This window comes from Triticum dicoccoides, chromosome 2A, assembly GCF_002162155.2.
Source record: "Triticum dicoccoides isolate Atlit2015 ecotype Zavitan chromosome 2A, WEW_v2.0, whole genome shotgun sequence".
Taxonomy (NCBI): domain Eukaryota; kingdom Viridiplantae; phylum Streptophyta; class Magnoliopsida; order Poales; family Poaceae; genus Triticum; species Triticum dicoccoides.
Genome location: NC_041382.1, coordinates 79,481,352 through 79,500,553, shown reverse-complemented (window position 1 = coordinate 79,500,553; position 19,202 = coordinate 79,481,352). Strand labels below are relative to the sequence as shown.

At 39.9% G+C, this 19,202-nt stretch overlaps 1 protein-coding gene and 1 long non-coding RNA gene across 3 annotated transcripts; one reads left to right on the top strand and one right to left on the bottom strand.

The window, feature by feature from the left end:
* Positions 1–1,627: 1,627 nt before the first annotated feature.
* LOC119359018 lies at positions 1,628–3,346 on the top strand. The gene is made up of 3 exons (XR_005172357.1): positions 1,628–1,813; positions 1,886–1,973; positions 3,094–3,346. It is a non-coding gene; the product is annotated as an uncharacterized LOC119359018 (long non-coding RNA).
* A 1,712-nt stretch (positions 3,347–5,058) lies between these two features.
* On the bottom strand, positions 5,059–6,870 carry LOC119353411. Of its 2 annotated transcripts, XM_037620040.1 has the most exons (3): positions 6,394–6,870; positions 5,266–6,291; positions 5,059–5,169 (listed from the first exon to the last, which is right to left on the bottom strand). In XM_037620040.1, exons 1-2 carry the CDS (start codon positions 6,834–6,836, stop codon positions 5,268–5,270), a joined length of 1,467 nt encoding a protein of 488 aa, XP_037475937.1. In that variant the 5' UTR covers positions 6,837–6,870; the 3' UTR covers positions 5,059–5,169; positions 5,266–5,267. The 2 variants fall into 2 exon arrangements, with proteins under 2 accessions (XP_037475937.1, XP_037475936.1); XM_037620039.1 differs by having other exon boundaries at positions 5,059–6,291.
* Positions 6,871–19,202: the final 12,332 nt, after the last annotated feature.

Below are 19,202 nucleotides of genomic sequence, written 5' to 3'. Positions count from 1 at the left end.
TGATTCAAAAAGAATCAAACAATGTGCTTGTGACATTTAAAAAAGTGTATACAATGTAAAAAATATGTTTGCGTGATGTAGAAAAATGTATCATGCCCTTAAAAGACTATATGTGACATGGTTTTGAAAAAAGTGTATACAATTTTAATAATGTGTAACAATGTAAAAAATTGTTTATGTGGTTTATAAAATGTTTATTGTTGTTAAGAAAATTTAAATCATGTATTTGGAAAATTATTACCGTGTATTGAAAAGAGTATTGAAAACATGTATTTCAAAAAATCTATGCGATATATTTAAAAAATGTCAAAAGTGTATCAAAAATTATTTCATGTCTGCGCTAAAAATGCACATTGGGTACTGAGAATAATTAGAGTTGTGTAAAAAAGGAAAGTCGGTTACCGATAAAGAAAGAAAATAAAGAGAAAAAGCAAACAATATGAAGGAAATCAAAAAAGAAAAAAATATGTAGCGAAAAAAGAAAAACTAGAGAAAAAACAAAGTATAATGAAGACAAAAACAGAAGAAAACCGAAGAAAAACCACAGAAAAAAACAAAAAAAAGAGAAAAACCGGAGCAGCACGAGCAACTACCTTAATGGGCCGGCCAAATTCAGCGAATACCGGGTTAAATCTTTTCAAGGTTCAAAATAAACCAGGATCGAAGAGTTTGGTGTGCTAATTTCAGAAATTGAGAGTTCAAGTTTGATTTAGTTTTTGCCTATAAGTTTAAGATTTATTTTGGATCTTTTTCCGTTCTAGCCCGCGGCCCCTCCTGCCTACGCCTTCCCCGGCGCCTACTCCCGCCGTCTCCGCCCTCTTCCCCGCCCCCGAGCAGCCACTCGTCGGCCCGAGCTCTGTCCTCCACCTCAGCTCCTCATCTGCAGGTATCTCATCCCCTCCAACGCGATTGCCTCCGCCCCTCCATCATCTCTCTCTCCCCATCCGCCCCTCCTATGCAGATTATTAACTCTAGAGTCTAGATCGTGATATCTTATCTATGATTGTTCTCTTATGTGCTACAACCTTGATCTGCAACTTGTTTTCTGAAGATGACTTTGCCTGTTAGTCAGTTTAGGATAAGAGCCGTTTACTGCATTTCAGATTGGAGGTAGGTGGAGGTTAATCGCATAAGAGAAAACTACTCTGGCAAAATTCCTGCAATATGTTTCCAGTGATCAGTATAGACTGCTTCCTTACGGTTTGTTTGATCTGATATGCAAATGCAAACAATCTAATCGATGGCACATGGATTGTGTGTAAGAATAGGAACTAACGGTTCTATCATCAACCACGTGTTGTGACTCGAGAGGAAGTACTTCTGTGACTTTTGCTAGTCTAATATCACTGGGCCAGACATGCCTTGCTGTCTCGCTGAATCTGCAGTGAAAGGGTCCTGTACAGTTAGTTATCCAGCCATTGGCTGAGTATTTTTTTTCTAGGAGTAGAGTTTGATTCTGCCACACCAGGTTTTTTTTCTCTAGAAGTTGACTTCTAAAGTTGCTTATTGAACCTCTAGCTATTAACATGTTCTGACTGTACATCATAAATTAGCAGTTTATGATTTCCGTTACATCTGATGATCCGCTAGTGACAGTTCTCTGTGTACTTTGCTAGTGACCGATGGCGGCTGAAGCACTTTTTGTGGCAATTAGTTCTTATGCTTTTGGAGCTTTATCGGCAGCAGGTGGATTGCTTTATGCAATCAAAGCTTACAAGAATTATAGGGCCATGCGTGAGGAGGTTAAAATATGTGCTGCCTGTGGGAAGGAAGTGAAGATTATGCTGTCCGAAGAGCATATTGAAGAACATAGGTATGGAATTATAGTGTACATATTTGTGTAAATGTCTTGTGTTTTCTTACCCCAATACCGAACACTATGTAGAGTTGACCAAGCACGGGGAAATGAAGGCGACCCAACACTATGTGGAGTTGACGATAAACTGCTGCTGTGGTAGGGCTAGAATAATATGGTAAGGGCATTATCCATATCTTATAAGCATGCAAAAAGTATAATCAGTATCTTCAGAGCTTGACTTTTGTCTAGTAACTCGTCGCATTCTCAGCAAACTGACATCAATCATAGTAGTTGGTGAAATTTCCTTCTAGTATAAACCTCAAAACCTGTAGCCATGGCCGTTTGGTAATGGAAAGACAGCCACGTGAGTAGTCAAATGGTCCTGCCAATTAGGTTGAAAAGATTTAGGTGAATAATTGAGGACAAGACAACAAATGGGATTGGAGGCGGGTGCGCCTGGTAGCATCCCACCTCTCATATAACCGTCCATCCTAAAATCCAATGACCTTTTTTAGTTGGAAAATTATGATTTACACTAGATCCATCTCTTCCGATAGCTACATGTATTTAGTTTGCAATTTACTATAATGTAGTAATGTTTCACACTTCCTAGTTCCAGTATGCAAAATAGGCTCACTTTCTATTCCTAGTTCTTTTCTTCAGTTCCTGCCCCTACTACATAAGCAAGAGCATCTTGCTGTTCCTCAGCCCCTTGCTGTCTCCAAAAAAGTTTATTCGATCAGTTGGGTAGTTCCCCTCAAACTAATCCCAGCAGTAAATGAGAACTGTGGTAGTTGCATCTCAATTTTAGGATCTGGGTGCTCCTCATTTCTGCTTCGTAAACAGGACCCATTACTTCCTAAGTAGTAAGCTAATGGTTGTCTATCTTTTATCTTATATATGATGTTTGAGCATAGCTAAAAAAAATCAGTAAAATTTAAAATACATCCACAAAGTGTTAACCAAAGCAGAGTATGGGGGTTGAGCTAAGAACCAGGAGAAGCGCCACACTCTTATCACAAATTTTTAAGGCGTTGTTATGATGATGTGGTGCTAGATTGGTAAAAGGATGCTGTGTCAATGATTAAACTAAAGAAGTAGCAACAAATTGCCACTTAGCTTTTACTAGAGAAGGCACTCTGACATGCATAATAAATATGTAAAAACTTTTGTTTACACTATGCGTTAATGGACAGAACATGCTCGAACCGCTGTAGCTTGACTATGACTAACAATTGTTGGTAATTCATTATCATATAGGTTTATTAACTCGACAATGTTACTGATGCTCACAGGTGCATCGTGGCGAGAGAAAAACAAGACGAGGCCAGTCCTAGAAGAAGAAGAAAAAAATGCAATAAATGAAGTCATGGTGATTCGAACTGTTGTCCGTGTTCTTTTTTGCAGATATCGATATCTTAGCATGCTTCTGAAACAGATGATGTTTGCCACTTGTGAAATAGCTAGATAGCTTTGAGAGATGGTAGTTCATGTGGAGATTTAATTTACTTGGTTATGGTACACTTGGTGATGTTCCTTTTTACTCCCAAACGTCGTCCAATTGCGCAATGTATAGAGGATCAATGCTGCTGTTGCAGTGGCGATGTGCTCGATCGCTCAACTAATTAGAGTTGGAACTTGGAAATTCCGTAAAGTATGGTACTTTGCCACTTCTTTTTAACTGTTCTCTCCATCCACTCGTTTTATGTTTAGCTGAAACTAAACGTTCAGCTCAGCTCAACATACATGCAGATATTGATATTCGAACTAAAAAGAAGCTCCTCTCTTTTTTGGGGCTCTTTTCAAAAACAAGCTCTCAATTACCTTAACAATTGGACATGAAGCGTGTGCAACTTGAGATTTGACCTGTCCATCTGAACGCACAGACAGACAGAGCGAGATGCCTCACTCATTTTTGAGACAATAATTGTATCCAACACGAGCTGCTGAGCCAGGCCGCCAGGGCAAGGTGGTCAGGTTGGCGAAAGAGATAGCGGTGAACTGATGATATTACTCATTTCGTTGCACCAACCCAAAAAGCAGCAAGCATCAGACTGAACAAAACGAGCAGCCATGGCCACTCTGGCATCATATCACACAGACCACTAATTACATGAGGGAGGATGTTCAGCAACATATAAAGGCAGGCATTCATTTGGTAGGCAAGGACATACATGTACACATCTTCCAATATTATGTTCAGCAACATATAAAGGTAGGCATTCATTTGAGGGATAATTCAGTCACCACCTCCTCCATCAAACACGAGGAAGTGCAAAAACACAATAAATTCAGCAGGTAAGGCACTCTGTTTCTGTTACCAAAATGGAAGTTGGAAGAAAAGATGCAACCCGATGAAGCCAAATTTATCTCTTTCTCTCTCTCTCTGAGATGGCTGCATCTTGTCCAACATGAGTAGCTTCTTCCTTTCCAAAATATACGTACTATGCAAGATGGCATTTGGAGACTGGTCATACTTCTGATGACTCCACAAGTTGTGGATGTGCCTAATAAAACAGAGGAATTAGGGTCCAGACAAGTGCCTCCTGTGCTGCTTTCAGCTGGGAATCTAATATTTACTGAATAAAATGCTCAAGGATGGATGATATCTCCAATGCACACCTGATTATGTGTTGTACATATTCAGAGCACCGGCTGGATATACAGAACAAACCCCTGCCGCGTATATTCAGAAAACCACCATTGGTAAGGTAAGAGTTGAGTGCCCTTGTAGATTGGGAGGTACTAACAACTATGTAACCAAAGTACTCGGCAGCAACCCTCGGAGATCCAGTGGAAAGGCAGATGAGGGTTAAAATGATATCATTCATATACCAACCTGCAGTAAGAAGCTACACCTTCCCATGATAAATTTGGTGACTTCAACCACTGGATGCTGCATAGGTTCCTATTTTACACAAGGTCTGCACATCAGATGTCATGATTCTGATCACCTCGGCTTGCTAGTAAGATTAGGAACGGAGATTAATGTCCCCGTTCCAAAGACCATTACAAGGACAAATGGGTATAACACTCTATGGTGCCCTCTTCAGAAACACAAAAAGTCCATGGTTTGTAATAGTGTCGTGATCTTGCAGGCTTTGACGTGACAGGAGATCATGAAAGCCGACCTGTGGTTTCATCATGCCTTACACTATTTATCTTGGTGGTGAATCTGCCGTGTGAACAATGTGAAAGTAAAAGCAAGGGGATAGGAATGCACATCGCCCGGAGCAAACATGTGTTAAGGAGCATTGCAATGATCATCGCCCGGAGCAAACATGTGTTAAGGAGCATTGCAATGATCATCCTATGCAAACATGCATAGGATGTGGAAAAATCAACATAACGGCATCTTAGACTTGAGTGTACTGAAAGTGATGAAAAATGTGATGGATAAGCAGCGGTATGTAGGGAATAGTTAAGATAAATAATTCCTTTTGCAGCATCTAGTAGTGTACTCTTACAGCTAGCTTGGAGGGAAGATCCATGTTGAGCAACGGGAATCGACGCTTCTTTCTACTGGCCGGCTTTGAGTTTTGGATTTTATGTTGAACACCTCACCTGTATCGATAAAATAAATAGCATCCTCCTCTCTCTCTCCAAAAGCAGAAACAGACTTGCTGAAGCGTTTGCTGATGAAAAGTGCTTGGCCACCTAGCCCACCTGACACCGGCAACCATGTGCGTGCGCTGAAATCTGCCTCAAAAACCTCCAACTTACGAGTGAATTTGACATAACAACATTTAGGAAATTGCAATTGACGCTTCACCATGATTAGCTTCCCACACGACTCAAGTAAGTACCAAAATGTGGCGAGGTGATCATTGGGAGCATAAGGCATCTCATCCCACAGGATGCCATCATTGATCATGTTGTCTCCAATTGTCCTCAATTCATACAAGTTGCCCTGAAGCCGATCCTCTTCGTTCTCACAATAATGGTGTTGGTCCTCATCTAAGTCGCTCTCCACACTGGAATCAGCATCGCCCGATCTGATGTGGTGCTTGATATTGGTGACTGTGGGTATGCCATCAGCATTAAAGCTTACATTCAAGGAGAAGAGGTCCTCTGCCTGGGTGATCCCGTAGAGCCTGTTTCCTAAGAGCACGATGTCAATAATGTTGATGAAGGGGGTTGCTTGTGGCCTCGGTAACCACGCGCCCTTTCCCGGTGGGATTAAGATGATCGGATAGTTCCAATTGTTGGTCATGATAACGACGAGCTGGTCACCAGGGGTCGATCGGATGAGCACCTTGCGGATCTGAAATAACTCGGAACTATTACCGACGATGGCATCAAGCTCGGGGAGAGCCACAACTTCCTTAGAGAAAGGATTGTGCAAGAAGTAGGTATGAATTTTGTTCTTATCATCAGCGTAGTCGAGGGCGAGCCAGCCGTCGGTGGAGCCAACGCATCGCAAGCTGTCGGGGAAGGAGCTGTTGATGTTGGAGCGCTTGAACGGGGTGCACTCCTGCTTGCCAGTGGCGAACCTGGGAGGAGAACCATCCATACATACATTAGATCAAGAAGAAAAAGAAATTTTTATATATGTGATGAGGATGTATAACTATGGAGATACAACAAGATTTTACCCGTGTCCTGTGCACTCTCTGATGTAAGTGTAGATGCCGTCGTGGTTGTAGAAGCCGCCGGGCAGCACGATCCAAGGCCGCTGCGGCAGACGTGAGGGGACGGACGGACGGCGGCACGCGGAGTCGATCCACTTCCAAGGCCGCTGCCGCGGAGGGGGGCAGGAAACCGCTTGCCAGGAACGCAGCACCGTCCGCATCCACGGCACTTGCGGCGGAGGGGGAGCCGAGGCGCGCCAGGATCGACACACCAACTGGAATCGAGCGCGGTCTGCCAGGTTAGGGAGGCCGGCCATCACCAGATTTAGGATCTCGTCTGGGAGTTCCGACCACGGCGAAGAAGGCGGCTGAGAAGCAACGGAGCGCCAGATGGAAGAGCACACCGCGTCGAGGACGGCGACGAGGAGACCTAGGAGGTCGTCGGACCACGGCGGCGGCGACGCCATTGACGTTGGTTGAATAGTTTTTTTTTTTAGGAAAGAAAATATCTGAATTTTGTACCAGTTAGAGACGGGGAAAATAGCGGGCACATCTAGGAGAAGATGCCTCGCCGATTACAGGGAAGCCCCTGAAAAAATACAAAATAACAAACAGTTCCACTCCCAATGGCTCACGTTTCACAGTGAAATAGAATTAGCACCACGAGCGTTTAGGTGAGAGAGGCCGATCGATCCCCCAAAAGATAATCTATGCGCTTGCTGCGACCTGCGAGAGAGGAGGGGGAAGGAAACCTCTGGGTCAGTTCATGTTCAATCCTTGGAGATAACGCAGATGAACAGAACCCTCTGCTTAGTTTAATTGGGTCATCAGGTAATTATTCTGATCCTTTGACACTTTGAATGTCAATTTTAGCAAGTAGTTTTTGTGTAAGATCATCTATGTGTTTCAGTTTATGGCGCATATCAAGTGGTTCACATGGCATATGGCCGTCTCTGCCTCGATACTTTCCTCAGAATTTTGTGATGGCAAACTGACCGAAGCTCATTAGATTAACATGTCCATTTTCTTGCCTGCTGTTATGTGCAAATGCCATGGAAGTTTAAGAACATGACCTCTCTATGATACTGTTCATTGTTCTTTTTTGTTGCCGGTAGTAGGTACGCAAAGCTTCAGAGTAAAAAAATTCCGTCTCCTATAAACTCAAAAAAAAAACTCTATTTTTGCATATCCATGGAACAGAGAACCATTTTTTTTTTTGCCTCTTGTTCGTGTTGAGAACATATATTATAACTATACGACACTGCCATTTCTCTCTCTTTTGTCCTGTTGGTAGGAATGGACTTGCACTGAATGCATGTTTCGTTTTTCTCCAGTACGAACAGATAGAACAAATGGCTGTTTTCACTCTCTCAACTCAGGAACTGATGCATCAGTTCAGACCTTGTTTTTGCCTCTTCCTTCATGCTGGTGAGAACAGATGCTTAACTTCGGCTTTTGTATATTTGCTATTGGGCCCCTTTTCAAGCGATGGCCCAAATGCCGACAAATACAATAAATTATGAGGTCAGTTGAAATACAAACTTCTCAACGTTGTCTCAGATTTTATTTTGCCAAATGGTGAAATAACTATGGTTGTGCATGTGCACATGTTGTTCTAGGTTGTATCTTTTTGACATACAAAGCTCACCAAGCAAAGGTGTGAAATTATCTAGCTCTGTGCCACGTGTAAAAATAGCATATCTCTGCCATAACTATAGCTATCCATACAATTACTAAATCAGTGTAGCAATCCACCCCATACGAACAACTTGTAACAATTATATTTTCTTTGTTTTTGCTCCTTAGGGTGGGAGAATTGATTTATTGCTCCAATGGAGAATAACAGCCCAGGGATTTGTGCAGTTTGGGCTCAAAAAGGTATGATGCTAACTGTTAACTTCTGCCAAAATGCTCATGTACTCTTATCCCTTTATTTTCTATTTAAAATCATAATCTTTGTTAATGTACCAATATTTTTCCTTGCAAAATTCTATAGTTAATGTAAAATCCAATGTTCAAGTAAAATATATTTTACGCTTAAGAGTCTAAAAATCCCATCTGGTTGCAGATTAGAGAAGATATCTGTGTATCTAGAACAACATATACTGAGTGAATTAAATTCATTAGGGAAAACGTTTCAAAAAGATATTTAAGCTTTAGGCCTGGTAAAAAAAAAGCAAAAGTTGATTATTGATTCGAACAAAGTATCGTAGCTAGCCTTCGGTGGAGTATATATTTGTTTCCCTTGATCAATACATAAGCTTTGGAGCTGGCAAGTCATAATAGCCTCATAGTTATGCCTACTTGGATGAACAGGGTTGCCATGCTAACAAGAATACAAGATACAATCATTTGTAACTTCGTTTCTAAATCCTATAGCGTACCAATACCACGCTGTCAAATGAACTTGCTCTTTATGAACTTAATCTCTGTTTTTAGTGAAACATTTAACTTCTGATCAGTTACATGTTGCTCCAAGCCTTCAACCATGGCGTAACCAAGACCCACCTGCACCCCCGCGCGGGGGTTACATGACACTATTGAGTGACACAAGTATGTCATGGCATGCCATCTCTAGATACTAGAGAATACCCCGCGCGTTGCTGCGGGAATCGATTGGAATATATTTCAATGATTTGATTGTATGAAGCTTGCATTGTTGAATTAATAATATATAAACTAAAGCTAAAAATAAATATTATATATTGTATTTGATTATTATATAGTTAGAACATATTTTGAATATAAGTGGCATAACATAATGGAAAACTCTTTTCATGCATTGGAAAACTCTTTTCATGCATGTTGAGTGGACCATTGATGAGGTGTCATATGTGGTGGGGTGAAAAGTGTGCATGAGATCAACTAATAATGGAAAACTTTTTCTCATGCATATAGTGGTGGGCCTCTGATGAGGTGGCATGTGTGCATGTTGAGATAAATAGGAGAGTGGGGATCAACTTCTTATGTATATAAGATATGTATGCTATTTTAATTTTTTATGTTAATCATCTTTGTTTCTCCTGGAATATTTACATGTCAAATTATGCAATGACATATAGCTTTCGATCAAGACTAGAATTTTGATCAAATGTGTCCGGTCTATATTCAGGCATTGTGATTCTAAAATAAATCTCATATTTGTACCATCTCGACTTTCACAAACAATTATATAGTTTTCTATAGACGGGTGCGGCAACGCGCGCAAACCATCGACAATCTAGTCAAACAGAATAAGGCACACTGAAGGAGCGAGTTACCTGCCTACCCATGTGTCCTTGCTACTTGTGAGTTGCGTTGAGATTTTCCCCAAAGAGGAAGGGTGAAGCAATATAGTAGCAGACAATATTTCCCCCAGTAGAGAACCAATGTTATTGGACAAATAGAAGATCCACGCAAACAACCGTCGCCAGTACCTACACACACAAGAGCAAATACTTCTTGCACCCAACACGGGTAAAAGGGTTGTCAATCCCTATGTACTCGTTAATTGCAAGGATCAAATCTAATAGTACTAGATAGATAAATTGCAAAGTAAAATAAAAGTAAATAAATTACAGTAAGGTATTTAGGGTTTTATTAATATGATTAAAATAGACCTGGAGGCCATAGTTTTCACTAAAGGTGTCTCCCTCACAAAAATAGCATACGACGGGTAGACAAATTACTGTTGGGTAATTGATAGAAAAACGCATAGTTATGACGTGATTCGTTGCATGATCATGTACATATTCATTGCATGATCATGTACATAGGCATTACGTCCGTGACAAGTAGACCGGCTCATGTCTGTATCTACTACTATTGCTCCAATTCGAGAGCGCTTCTATGCTTGCCTCTCTACGTATTAAGTTCATGACAAATAGAGTAATGCATGAAGTATGATGACATAATATAGACGAAATAAATCAAGTAATATGATTGAACACCATCGTTTTCCCCCTTAGTAACAACAATATAAATACGTGCCTTGCTACCCCTTCTGTCACGAGGTGATGACACCGCAAGATTGAACCTACTACTATGTACCGCTTCCACTGAAGATCTACTCATCAAATTGGCCAAAGAAAACTCATAGATCGGAATGCATTACATAGCTATAACAATCATACATAATAAATTTCATAAAAAAACTCAATTAATTTCAATGAATAATCTGATCATAAACCCACAATTCATCGGACCCAACAAATGCACCGCAAAAGAAGATTACATCAAATAGAACACTGAGGAGAATACAGTATTGGAGATCAAAGAGAGAGAAGAGATAGCCATCTAGCTAATCACTATGGACCCATAGGTCCTGTGAGAACTACTCACACATTTCACTTTATGATGCAATTCTAATGCCATTTCTCTCTTAATTTACAAGACCTACATGAAGAAGGGAGATTATCGGCAGTTGGAATTCTGGACTTAAAAGAGCTACAATAGAAATAGCTATTCTATGGAGCTCCAAATGACCTAAAACTTCACGGAGATTTTTTTATTGAATATATAAAAAATATTGGAACGAAGAACCACTAGAGGGGGCCACCTATTGCTCACAAGGCAATAGGGCACGCCTACTCCCCTAGGGCGCGCCCTGATGCCTTGTGGGGCCCACAACAGCCCTTCGATGCCCCTTCTGCTATATGATGCCTTTTGCCCTAGGAAAAAAACAAAGATAAGACTTCGGGACGAAGTTCTGGCATCTCGAGGCGGAACCTGGACAGGAGCACTTTTGCTCTCCGGCGCAGTGATTCCGCCAGGGATACTTCCCTACGAGAGGGGAAAATCAAAGTCACCGACATCACCAATGATCCTCTTATCGTGGAACGACCAATCTTCGTCAACATCTTCACCAGCACCATCTCCTCTCAAACCCTAGTACATCTCTTGTATTCAATCTTTGTCCTAAAACTTCAAATTGGCACCTATGGGTTGCTAGTGGTGTTGATTACATCTTATAGTTGATGCTAGTTGGTTTATTTGGTGGAATATTATATGTTCAGATCCTTAAGCATATTCAACACACCACTGATCTTGAACATGAATATGATGTGTGACTAGTTACTTTTGTTCTTGAGGGCATGGGAGAAGTCTTATTATAAGTAATCATGTGAAGTTGGTATTCATTCAATATTCTGATGATATGTATGTTGTTCTTCCTCTAGTGGTGTTGTGTGAACGTCGACTGCATGACACTTCACCATATCTAGGCCTAGGGGGAGGCATTGAGAAGTAATGAGTAGACAAAGGGTTGTGAGAGTGACAGAAGCTTAAACCCTAGTTTATGCGTTATTCTGTAAGGGGATGATTTGGATCCATATGTTTCATGCTATGGTTAGATTTATCTTAATTCTTCTTTCGTAGTTGCGGATGCTTGCGAGAGGGGGTAATCATAAGAGGGTTGCTTGTTCAAGTAAGAACAACACCCTAGCATCGGTCCACCCACATATCAAATTATCAAAATAGTGAACGTGAATCAACTAAACATGATGAATGTGACTAGACGAGAATTCCCACGTGTCCTTGAGAACACTTGCTTTATATAAGAGAACTTTCCGGCTTGTCCTTTGCTATAAAAAGGATTGGGCCACCTTGATGCATATTTTTTACTCTTGCTACTTGTTACTTGATACAAATCAATTTGCTACAAAACTATTTGTTACCACTACTTTCAGTACTAGCAGAGAATACCTTGCTGAAATCCACTTGTCATTTCCTTCTACTCCTCGTTGGGTTCGACACTCTTATAAAAATGACTACGATTGATCCCCTATACCTGTGGGTCATTACCCAATCGATATCAATGCGAGGAGTAGGGATTGCCATGCAACGGATGTACTAGAGCTATAAGTTTATGAAAGCTCACTACTGAAACTAAGTGGGTGTGCATCCAACTTGTTTGCTCATGAAGACCTCGCGCATTTGAGGAAACCCATCATAGGAATATACAAGCCAAGTTCTATAATGTAAAAACTCCCAGTAGTATATGAAAATGACAAATCAGGAGACTCTCTATATGAAGAACATGGTGCCGCTTTGAAGCGCAGGTGTGGTAAAAGGATGGTAGCATTGTCCCTTCTCTTTTTTCCTCTTTTTTTAGAACAATATCATGAACCTCATCCCCATTTTTTGGAGGATTCATCACTCTCCATCATTCTTTACCTCAGTGAGACAATGCTCTAATAATTATGATCATCACACTTCTTTTTACTTACAACTCGATAAACAAAACAATACGACTCTATATGAATGCCTTTAACAATGTACCAGGATGTGCAATGATCAAGCGTAACATGTATTACAATGAAGAACGATGTCTTTGCCACAAATATCATGTCAGATCTATATCATCATGCAAAGCAATATGATGATGAACACACATGTCATGTGAAAGTAGCCATGGAAGTTGCATGACCATATATCTCAGAATGGCTATGGAAATGTCATGATAGAGTGTATCATATCACGGGATTCAGATGCACCAACGAAGTTCGCACCAACTCTCGAGGTGAGAAAGGGCAATGCATGGTACCGGAGAGGCTAACAATATGTGGATAGGTGGGAGTGCCGCTTAGTTCATGAACTCACATTAATCATAACGAACTCATATATTTATTGTGAAAGTTTTATTAGCCCCCGAAGCAAATTACTACTTGCATGCCCCTAGGGAGGAGGTTGGGGTAGGAGTTAACCATTTCGCGCCCCGGATTCAAACAGTACAGAGGATTTCAATGAGGAATAATAATGCTCCAACACCCCCGACATGCCATGACGGACACTTAAATGAGTAATACATAACAAGCTTTAAAATCAATATTTTTACTAATCAATGGTCATGAACCAATACCATTTCATATTACTACATCAGTATAATTAAATTATACATTTCATATTCAGTGATCTACATCAAAAAAATTATTATATCACTCTTATATACTCCCTCCGTCCGGGTTTATTAGGCCCCCTTTTATTTTGAGCCAAAGTTTGACCATGAATTTAACAATAAGATGTAAACTATATGTCACAAAAATGATACCATAGAAAACATCTTTCAAATACAAATCCAATAATATAATTTATATATATATAGTCAAATACGTGGTCAAAGCTGGGCCCAAAATACAATGGGGCCTAATAAACCCGAACGGAGGTAGTTCCTATCGTTCTTGAACTAGTCTCATAACCCGTGCCTATTACCACTTCCTATTTAAGACTCTCAAAACGATATAAGTGAAGCATGAGAGTGCAATCATTTAAATAAAATATAACCACCGCAGTGCTCTAAGTATATAAGTGAAGCATATGAGCAACTGCCTAGCTCAAAAGATATAAGTGAAGCACATAGAGTATTCTAACAAATCATGATGAATGTGTGTCTCTCTCAAAAGGTGTGTCTAGCAGACAATGATTATGGCAAACTAACGAACAGAATAAAACTATAGCACAAGACGCTCCAAATAGAACTCATATCATGTGATGAATAAAAATATAGCTCCAAGTAAATATACCGATGAATTGTGGACTAAAGAGGGGATGCCATCTGGGGCATCCCCAAGTTTAGACGCTTGGGTATTACTTGAATATTACCTTGGGGTGCCTTGGACATCCAAATCTTAGGGTCTTGTCGCTCCTTATTCCTCTATCCATTGCAAACTTACCCAAAATTTGAAAAAAAAAATCAACACACAAAACTCAATAAAACCTTGTGAGATCCATTAGTATAATCTGTAAACCATAAACTTATGTACTATTGTAAACCAATACATAATTATTCTTGCATAATACCTATTGTATTATAATTTTTCCATGACTTATACCCTTCGATATAATCCATAGCATAAATAAAACAAGCACACTATGCAATAAAAATAGAATCTATCTAAAACAGAACAATTTGTAATGATCTGAACAAAGCCATATTGGCGCAAGATCCCTACACACACGTAACTCCAGAAGTTATGAAACATTAGGAAAATATAAACAGTTTGTATCTTAATACTGTGTAAAACATTTAGGCCAAGATTACATTCCAGTAAAAAAGTGTAAATTCCTGCACTTGCCGAAAAAGTTTCTGTTTTTGCACAGAATCAATTCAACTATCATCCAAATCATCCCAAAGATTTTACTTGGCACAAACACTAATTAAAAGATAAAACACAGTCATTACAATAGCAATAATCATGTCATCACAACAAAACAGAAAATATTGGGTTTCTCCCAACAAGCTCTTTATTTATAGCCATTAAGATAGACTCGAGATTTCAATGATGCTAACATGAAAGATAATAATTGGAACACAAAGGGAGAATCATGTAGCGTGTGAATAAACACATTTAAATCTAACACACTTCCTGTGCATAGGCATTTTATAAAAACAAATTATCAAGACAAGCAATATCTAGCATATGCAAGAAAGAAGAACACATTAAAAGTTTCAACATGAAAAGAGGTGATATAGTCACATGAAGATTTTTATAAATATATTTGCCTCTCTCAAAATAATTACATCTAGGATCATAATCAAACTCAACAATATAACTATTATCTAAATATTATCTCCATGATCCACATGTATGCAAGTTTTATAATCTTCCAAGATAGTGAGATTAACATCAACTAAAGTCATGACCTCTCCAAACCCACTTTTATCAAAAAAAGCATAAGATTGATACTTCTCCATAGTAGTGGGATCATTGTTATTTAAAATTGATGCCCTTCCAAACCCACTTTTAATAGTATTGCAAGTATCATTATCAATAATGGATTCATTACAAAGCTCAAACAAATTTTCAAGAAAACAAAAAGCATCATAATTATCACCCCAATCATGATCATTAGCATAATTCATATTTGTAGAATTTATACTAATGCAATTACAATCATGCTTTTCATTCAAGGTGTATCCCAATAACATTTTCTTTTATCACTTCTTCATTGTTAGCCATTGGTTTACAATATGTAGCAAGTTTGAAAAGATTAGTAAGAGGATGAGAATTCATATGTCTTTATTTTTATTTCTTATTTTATGTTTTGGCGTGTCGATGATAAGGAGAGCATAACCAGGCAAATAAAAAGTAGAACAACTAAATGATAATGTGTGTGTAGGGACCTTGCTTTGTTTGATGAAATCTCCCGGCAACGGTGTCAGAAATTATTTCTGATACTTGTGAGCTATGTTAGGAATTTCCTCGAAGAGGAAGGATGAAGCAATATAGTAGAGCATGGTATTTCCCTCAGTAGAGAACCAAGGTTGTGGAACCAATAGGAGATCCACGGAAACAACCGTCGCTAGTACCTACACGCACAAGAGCAAATATTTGCACCCAACGCGGGCAAGAGGGTTGTCAATCCCCTTGTACTTGTTAATTGCAAGGATAAAATCTGATAGTAATAGATAGATAAATTGTAAAGTAAAATAAAAGTAAATAAATTACAACAAGGTACTTCGGGTTTTACTAATATGATAAAATAGACCCATGGGACATAGTTTTCACTATAGGCATCTCTCTCATAAAAATAGCATACAGTGGGTAGACAAATTATTGTTGGCCAATTGATAGAAAAGTGCATAGTTATAACGTTATTCATGGCATGATCATGTATATAGGCATTACATCTGTGACAAGTAGACCGACTCCTGCCCACATCTACTACTATTACTCCACTTCGAGAGCGCTTCTATGCTTGCCTCTCTACATATTAAGTTTATGATAAATAGAGTAATGCATAAAGTATGATGACATAATGTAGACAGAATAAAACAAAGCAATATGATTGAACCCCCACCGTTTTCCGAAACAATACAAATACGTGACTCGCTACCCCTTCTGTCACGTGGTGAGGACACCGCAAGATTGAACCTACTACTATGCACCACTTCCACTGAAGATCTACTCATCAACTTGGCCAAAGAAAATTCATAGATCGAAAAACATTACATAGCTATAACAATCACACATAATAAAGTTCATAAAAGACTCAATTATTTTCAATGAATAATCTGATCATAAACTCACAATTCATCGGATCCCAACAAATGCACCGCAAAAGAAGATTACATCAAATAGAACTCTGAGGAGAACATGTATTAAAGATGAGAGAGAGAGAGCCATCGAGCTAATCACTATGGACCCATACGTCCAGTGAGAACTACTCACACATCATTGGAGGTACACCAAGGTGATGTAGAAGCCCTCTGTGACCGCGTCCCCCTCCGGCAGAGTATCGACGAAGGCCTCCAGATGGAATCACGGAAGAACAAAGACTTGCGGCAGCAGAAACGTTATTTCGTTGGTTTCTATGGAGGTTTTCCAATATTTTAGAATTTATAGCACTGTAATTAGGTTAAACGGAGCCACGGGGGGCGCACAAGACATCAGGGCGCGCCTACCCCCTAGGGTGCGCCCTGTTGTCTGGTCGTCTCCTCGTAGGCCCTCTGGTCCTCCCCGAAGCTTCTAGGATCTCTTATGTCCAGAAAAAATCATCAAAAAGCTTCGTCGTGTTTGGACTTCGTTTGGTATAGATTTTCTGTGAAACCAAAAACAAGCAGAAAATAACAACTGGCACTAGGCACTAGGTTAATAGGTTAGTTTCTGAAAATGATATAAAATTGCATATAACATATACAAGATCGATAATATAATAGCATGAAATAGTAAAAAAATTATAGATACGTTGGAGATGTATCAGTCCTTTTACTGTGTGATTTTACTATAGATTGGGTAGTTGCTGGTCGCGCGACCTCCTTTTCTTCTCCTCCCTCCTTCGCTCGATGGTGAGGATTTTGTGGTTGCTACTATGGTCTTCAATGATCACATATCTAGGATGTGGCCAAATTTTAGGGGGGTTGAATCGTAATAAGAGAGCGGCCATTGCCTACTCTATAGCAATTATTTTCAGTGCATGTCCCCACTCTTCAATGCCAAGCTTTTCCGGCGACGCTTCCGGATGGCGAGACATGTGTTCAACCGTATTCATGAGGGATTGGTGGAGTATGATGATCACTTTAGATGCAAGAATGATGCCCTCAGAAGGGTTGTCTTCCCCTCTTATCAGAGGTGTACTACAGCTATTCCGATGCTTGCATACATAACTCCCGGTGATATTATGGATGAGTATGTCTGCATTGTGAGTCCACATGCCTTGCATCATTGTACATGTTATGCAAAGTTGTGGTTGCAATGTTTGGCCCGGAGTACTTGGGAGAACAAAATGCTTATGATACAACCCGGTTGCTGGTGATCAATGAATCCAGAGGCTTTCCGGAAATGCTTGGTAGCGTAGATTGTATGCGCTGAAAGTGAAAGAACTGTCCATTTGCTTGGCAGGGGCAGTATATGGGCCATGTCAAAGCTTGTGCAGTCATACTTGTAGCTGTGGCATCACAAGATCTCTGGATTTATCACTCTTTTTTCGGCATGGAAGGTTCTCACAATGACATCAATGTGCTTCAACAATCTTCGGTATTCACTCAGCTTACAGAAGGCAACTGCCACAAAGGTCAACTTTGAGGTCAATGGCCACCACTACAACAAGGGATACTACCGAAGACCTTCAAGAGCAATTCTATGCCACATTTGAGATGCTAGAAATGAGAAGGCCTTCAAGAGTATTGATGTTCATTCCTCCTTGACCCTAAAGCTAATTGTCTTGGACTTAGATTTCTGGTCGCACCGCTTACATAAGCGATAAGGACACTGTCTTCTCTTGGCGGTTGTTCCTCTCCTCATGCCTCGGCGTGCCTATGTAATTCTGCTTGCAGTTTACCACTTTTGAATAATATATTCAGATGGGGAGCTCCACTCATGATTCTAGAAAAACAAGGGATACTACCTACTCCCGCTGTACCTAAGTATGTCTTTTTAGATATTCTAATATGGACTATATACAGAGCAAAATTAGTGAATCTACACTGTAAAATATGTCTATATACATCTGTATGTAGTCCATACTGAAATATCTAAAAGGGCTTATATTTAGGAATGGAGGGAGCTGATGGTATCTATCCTTAGTCGTCAACTCTTGTGAAGACAGTATCCAAGCCGGTAGGAGAGGTTTGCTCAAGCACAAGAGAGTGCTAAGAAGGATGTGGAGCATGCTTTCGTGTGCTTCACTCTCAATGGGCTATTGTTCGACACCCTGCTAGAACACAGAGCCAACGAAAGATGTGGGAGGTGATGACTGCTTGTCTGATCAGGCACAACATGATCGTAGAGGATGAGCGTGATGATAACATCTAAGACCAGGGGTTTGATTTCCAGGGTGAAAATGTTGAGCCTAAGCATGGACCAGCAATGTTCGCAGAGTTCATCCAATTTCATCATGAAATGTGTGATTGGGCAACTCACATTCAACTTCAAAACGATCTGGTTGAGCATATATGGACTCACCTAGGCAAACCAATAGATGTATGAGATCTTTTTCTTTCAATGTATTTGTCATAACTTCAAAATGATCTGGTTGAGCATATATGGACTCACCTAGGCAAACCAATAGATGTATGAGATATTTTTCTTTCAATGTATTTGTCATAAATTTAAATTTATCTGGTTAAACTATGGATTTTTTTGGTTGTGATAAACTATTTGTTATGATGTAAAACTATGTAACTTTTTATTAGTATTCTGTATTCATATGAATAGAATGAAAAATGTTAAAACTTGTACAAAAACCGGCTAGACGGACCAAATGGGTCGGCTGGTAGGACGCACTAGCAGTATAAACGTGGACAAGGCCGGCCACCGCCCTTGCCCCCCTTCGGCCGACCCAAACAAACAAAAGGCAAACCAAAACCGCGTCCTGTTGGAGTTGGCCTTAGAGTAGAGATCATCACCGATTAGACA

Excerpts from the sequence above, each read along its gene's own strand:
- LOC119353411 (XM_037620039.1), bottom strand. The coding sequence starts at position 6,836 with ATGGCGTCGCCGCCGCCGTGGTCCGACGACCTCCTAGGTCTCCTCGTC. Across the intron at positions 6,292-6,393 it reads AGAGAGTGCACAGGACACGG|GTTCGCCACTGGCAAGCAGG; the intron begins GTAAAATCTTGT and ends TTCTCCTCCCAG.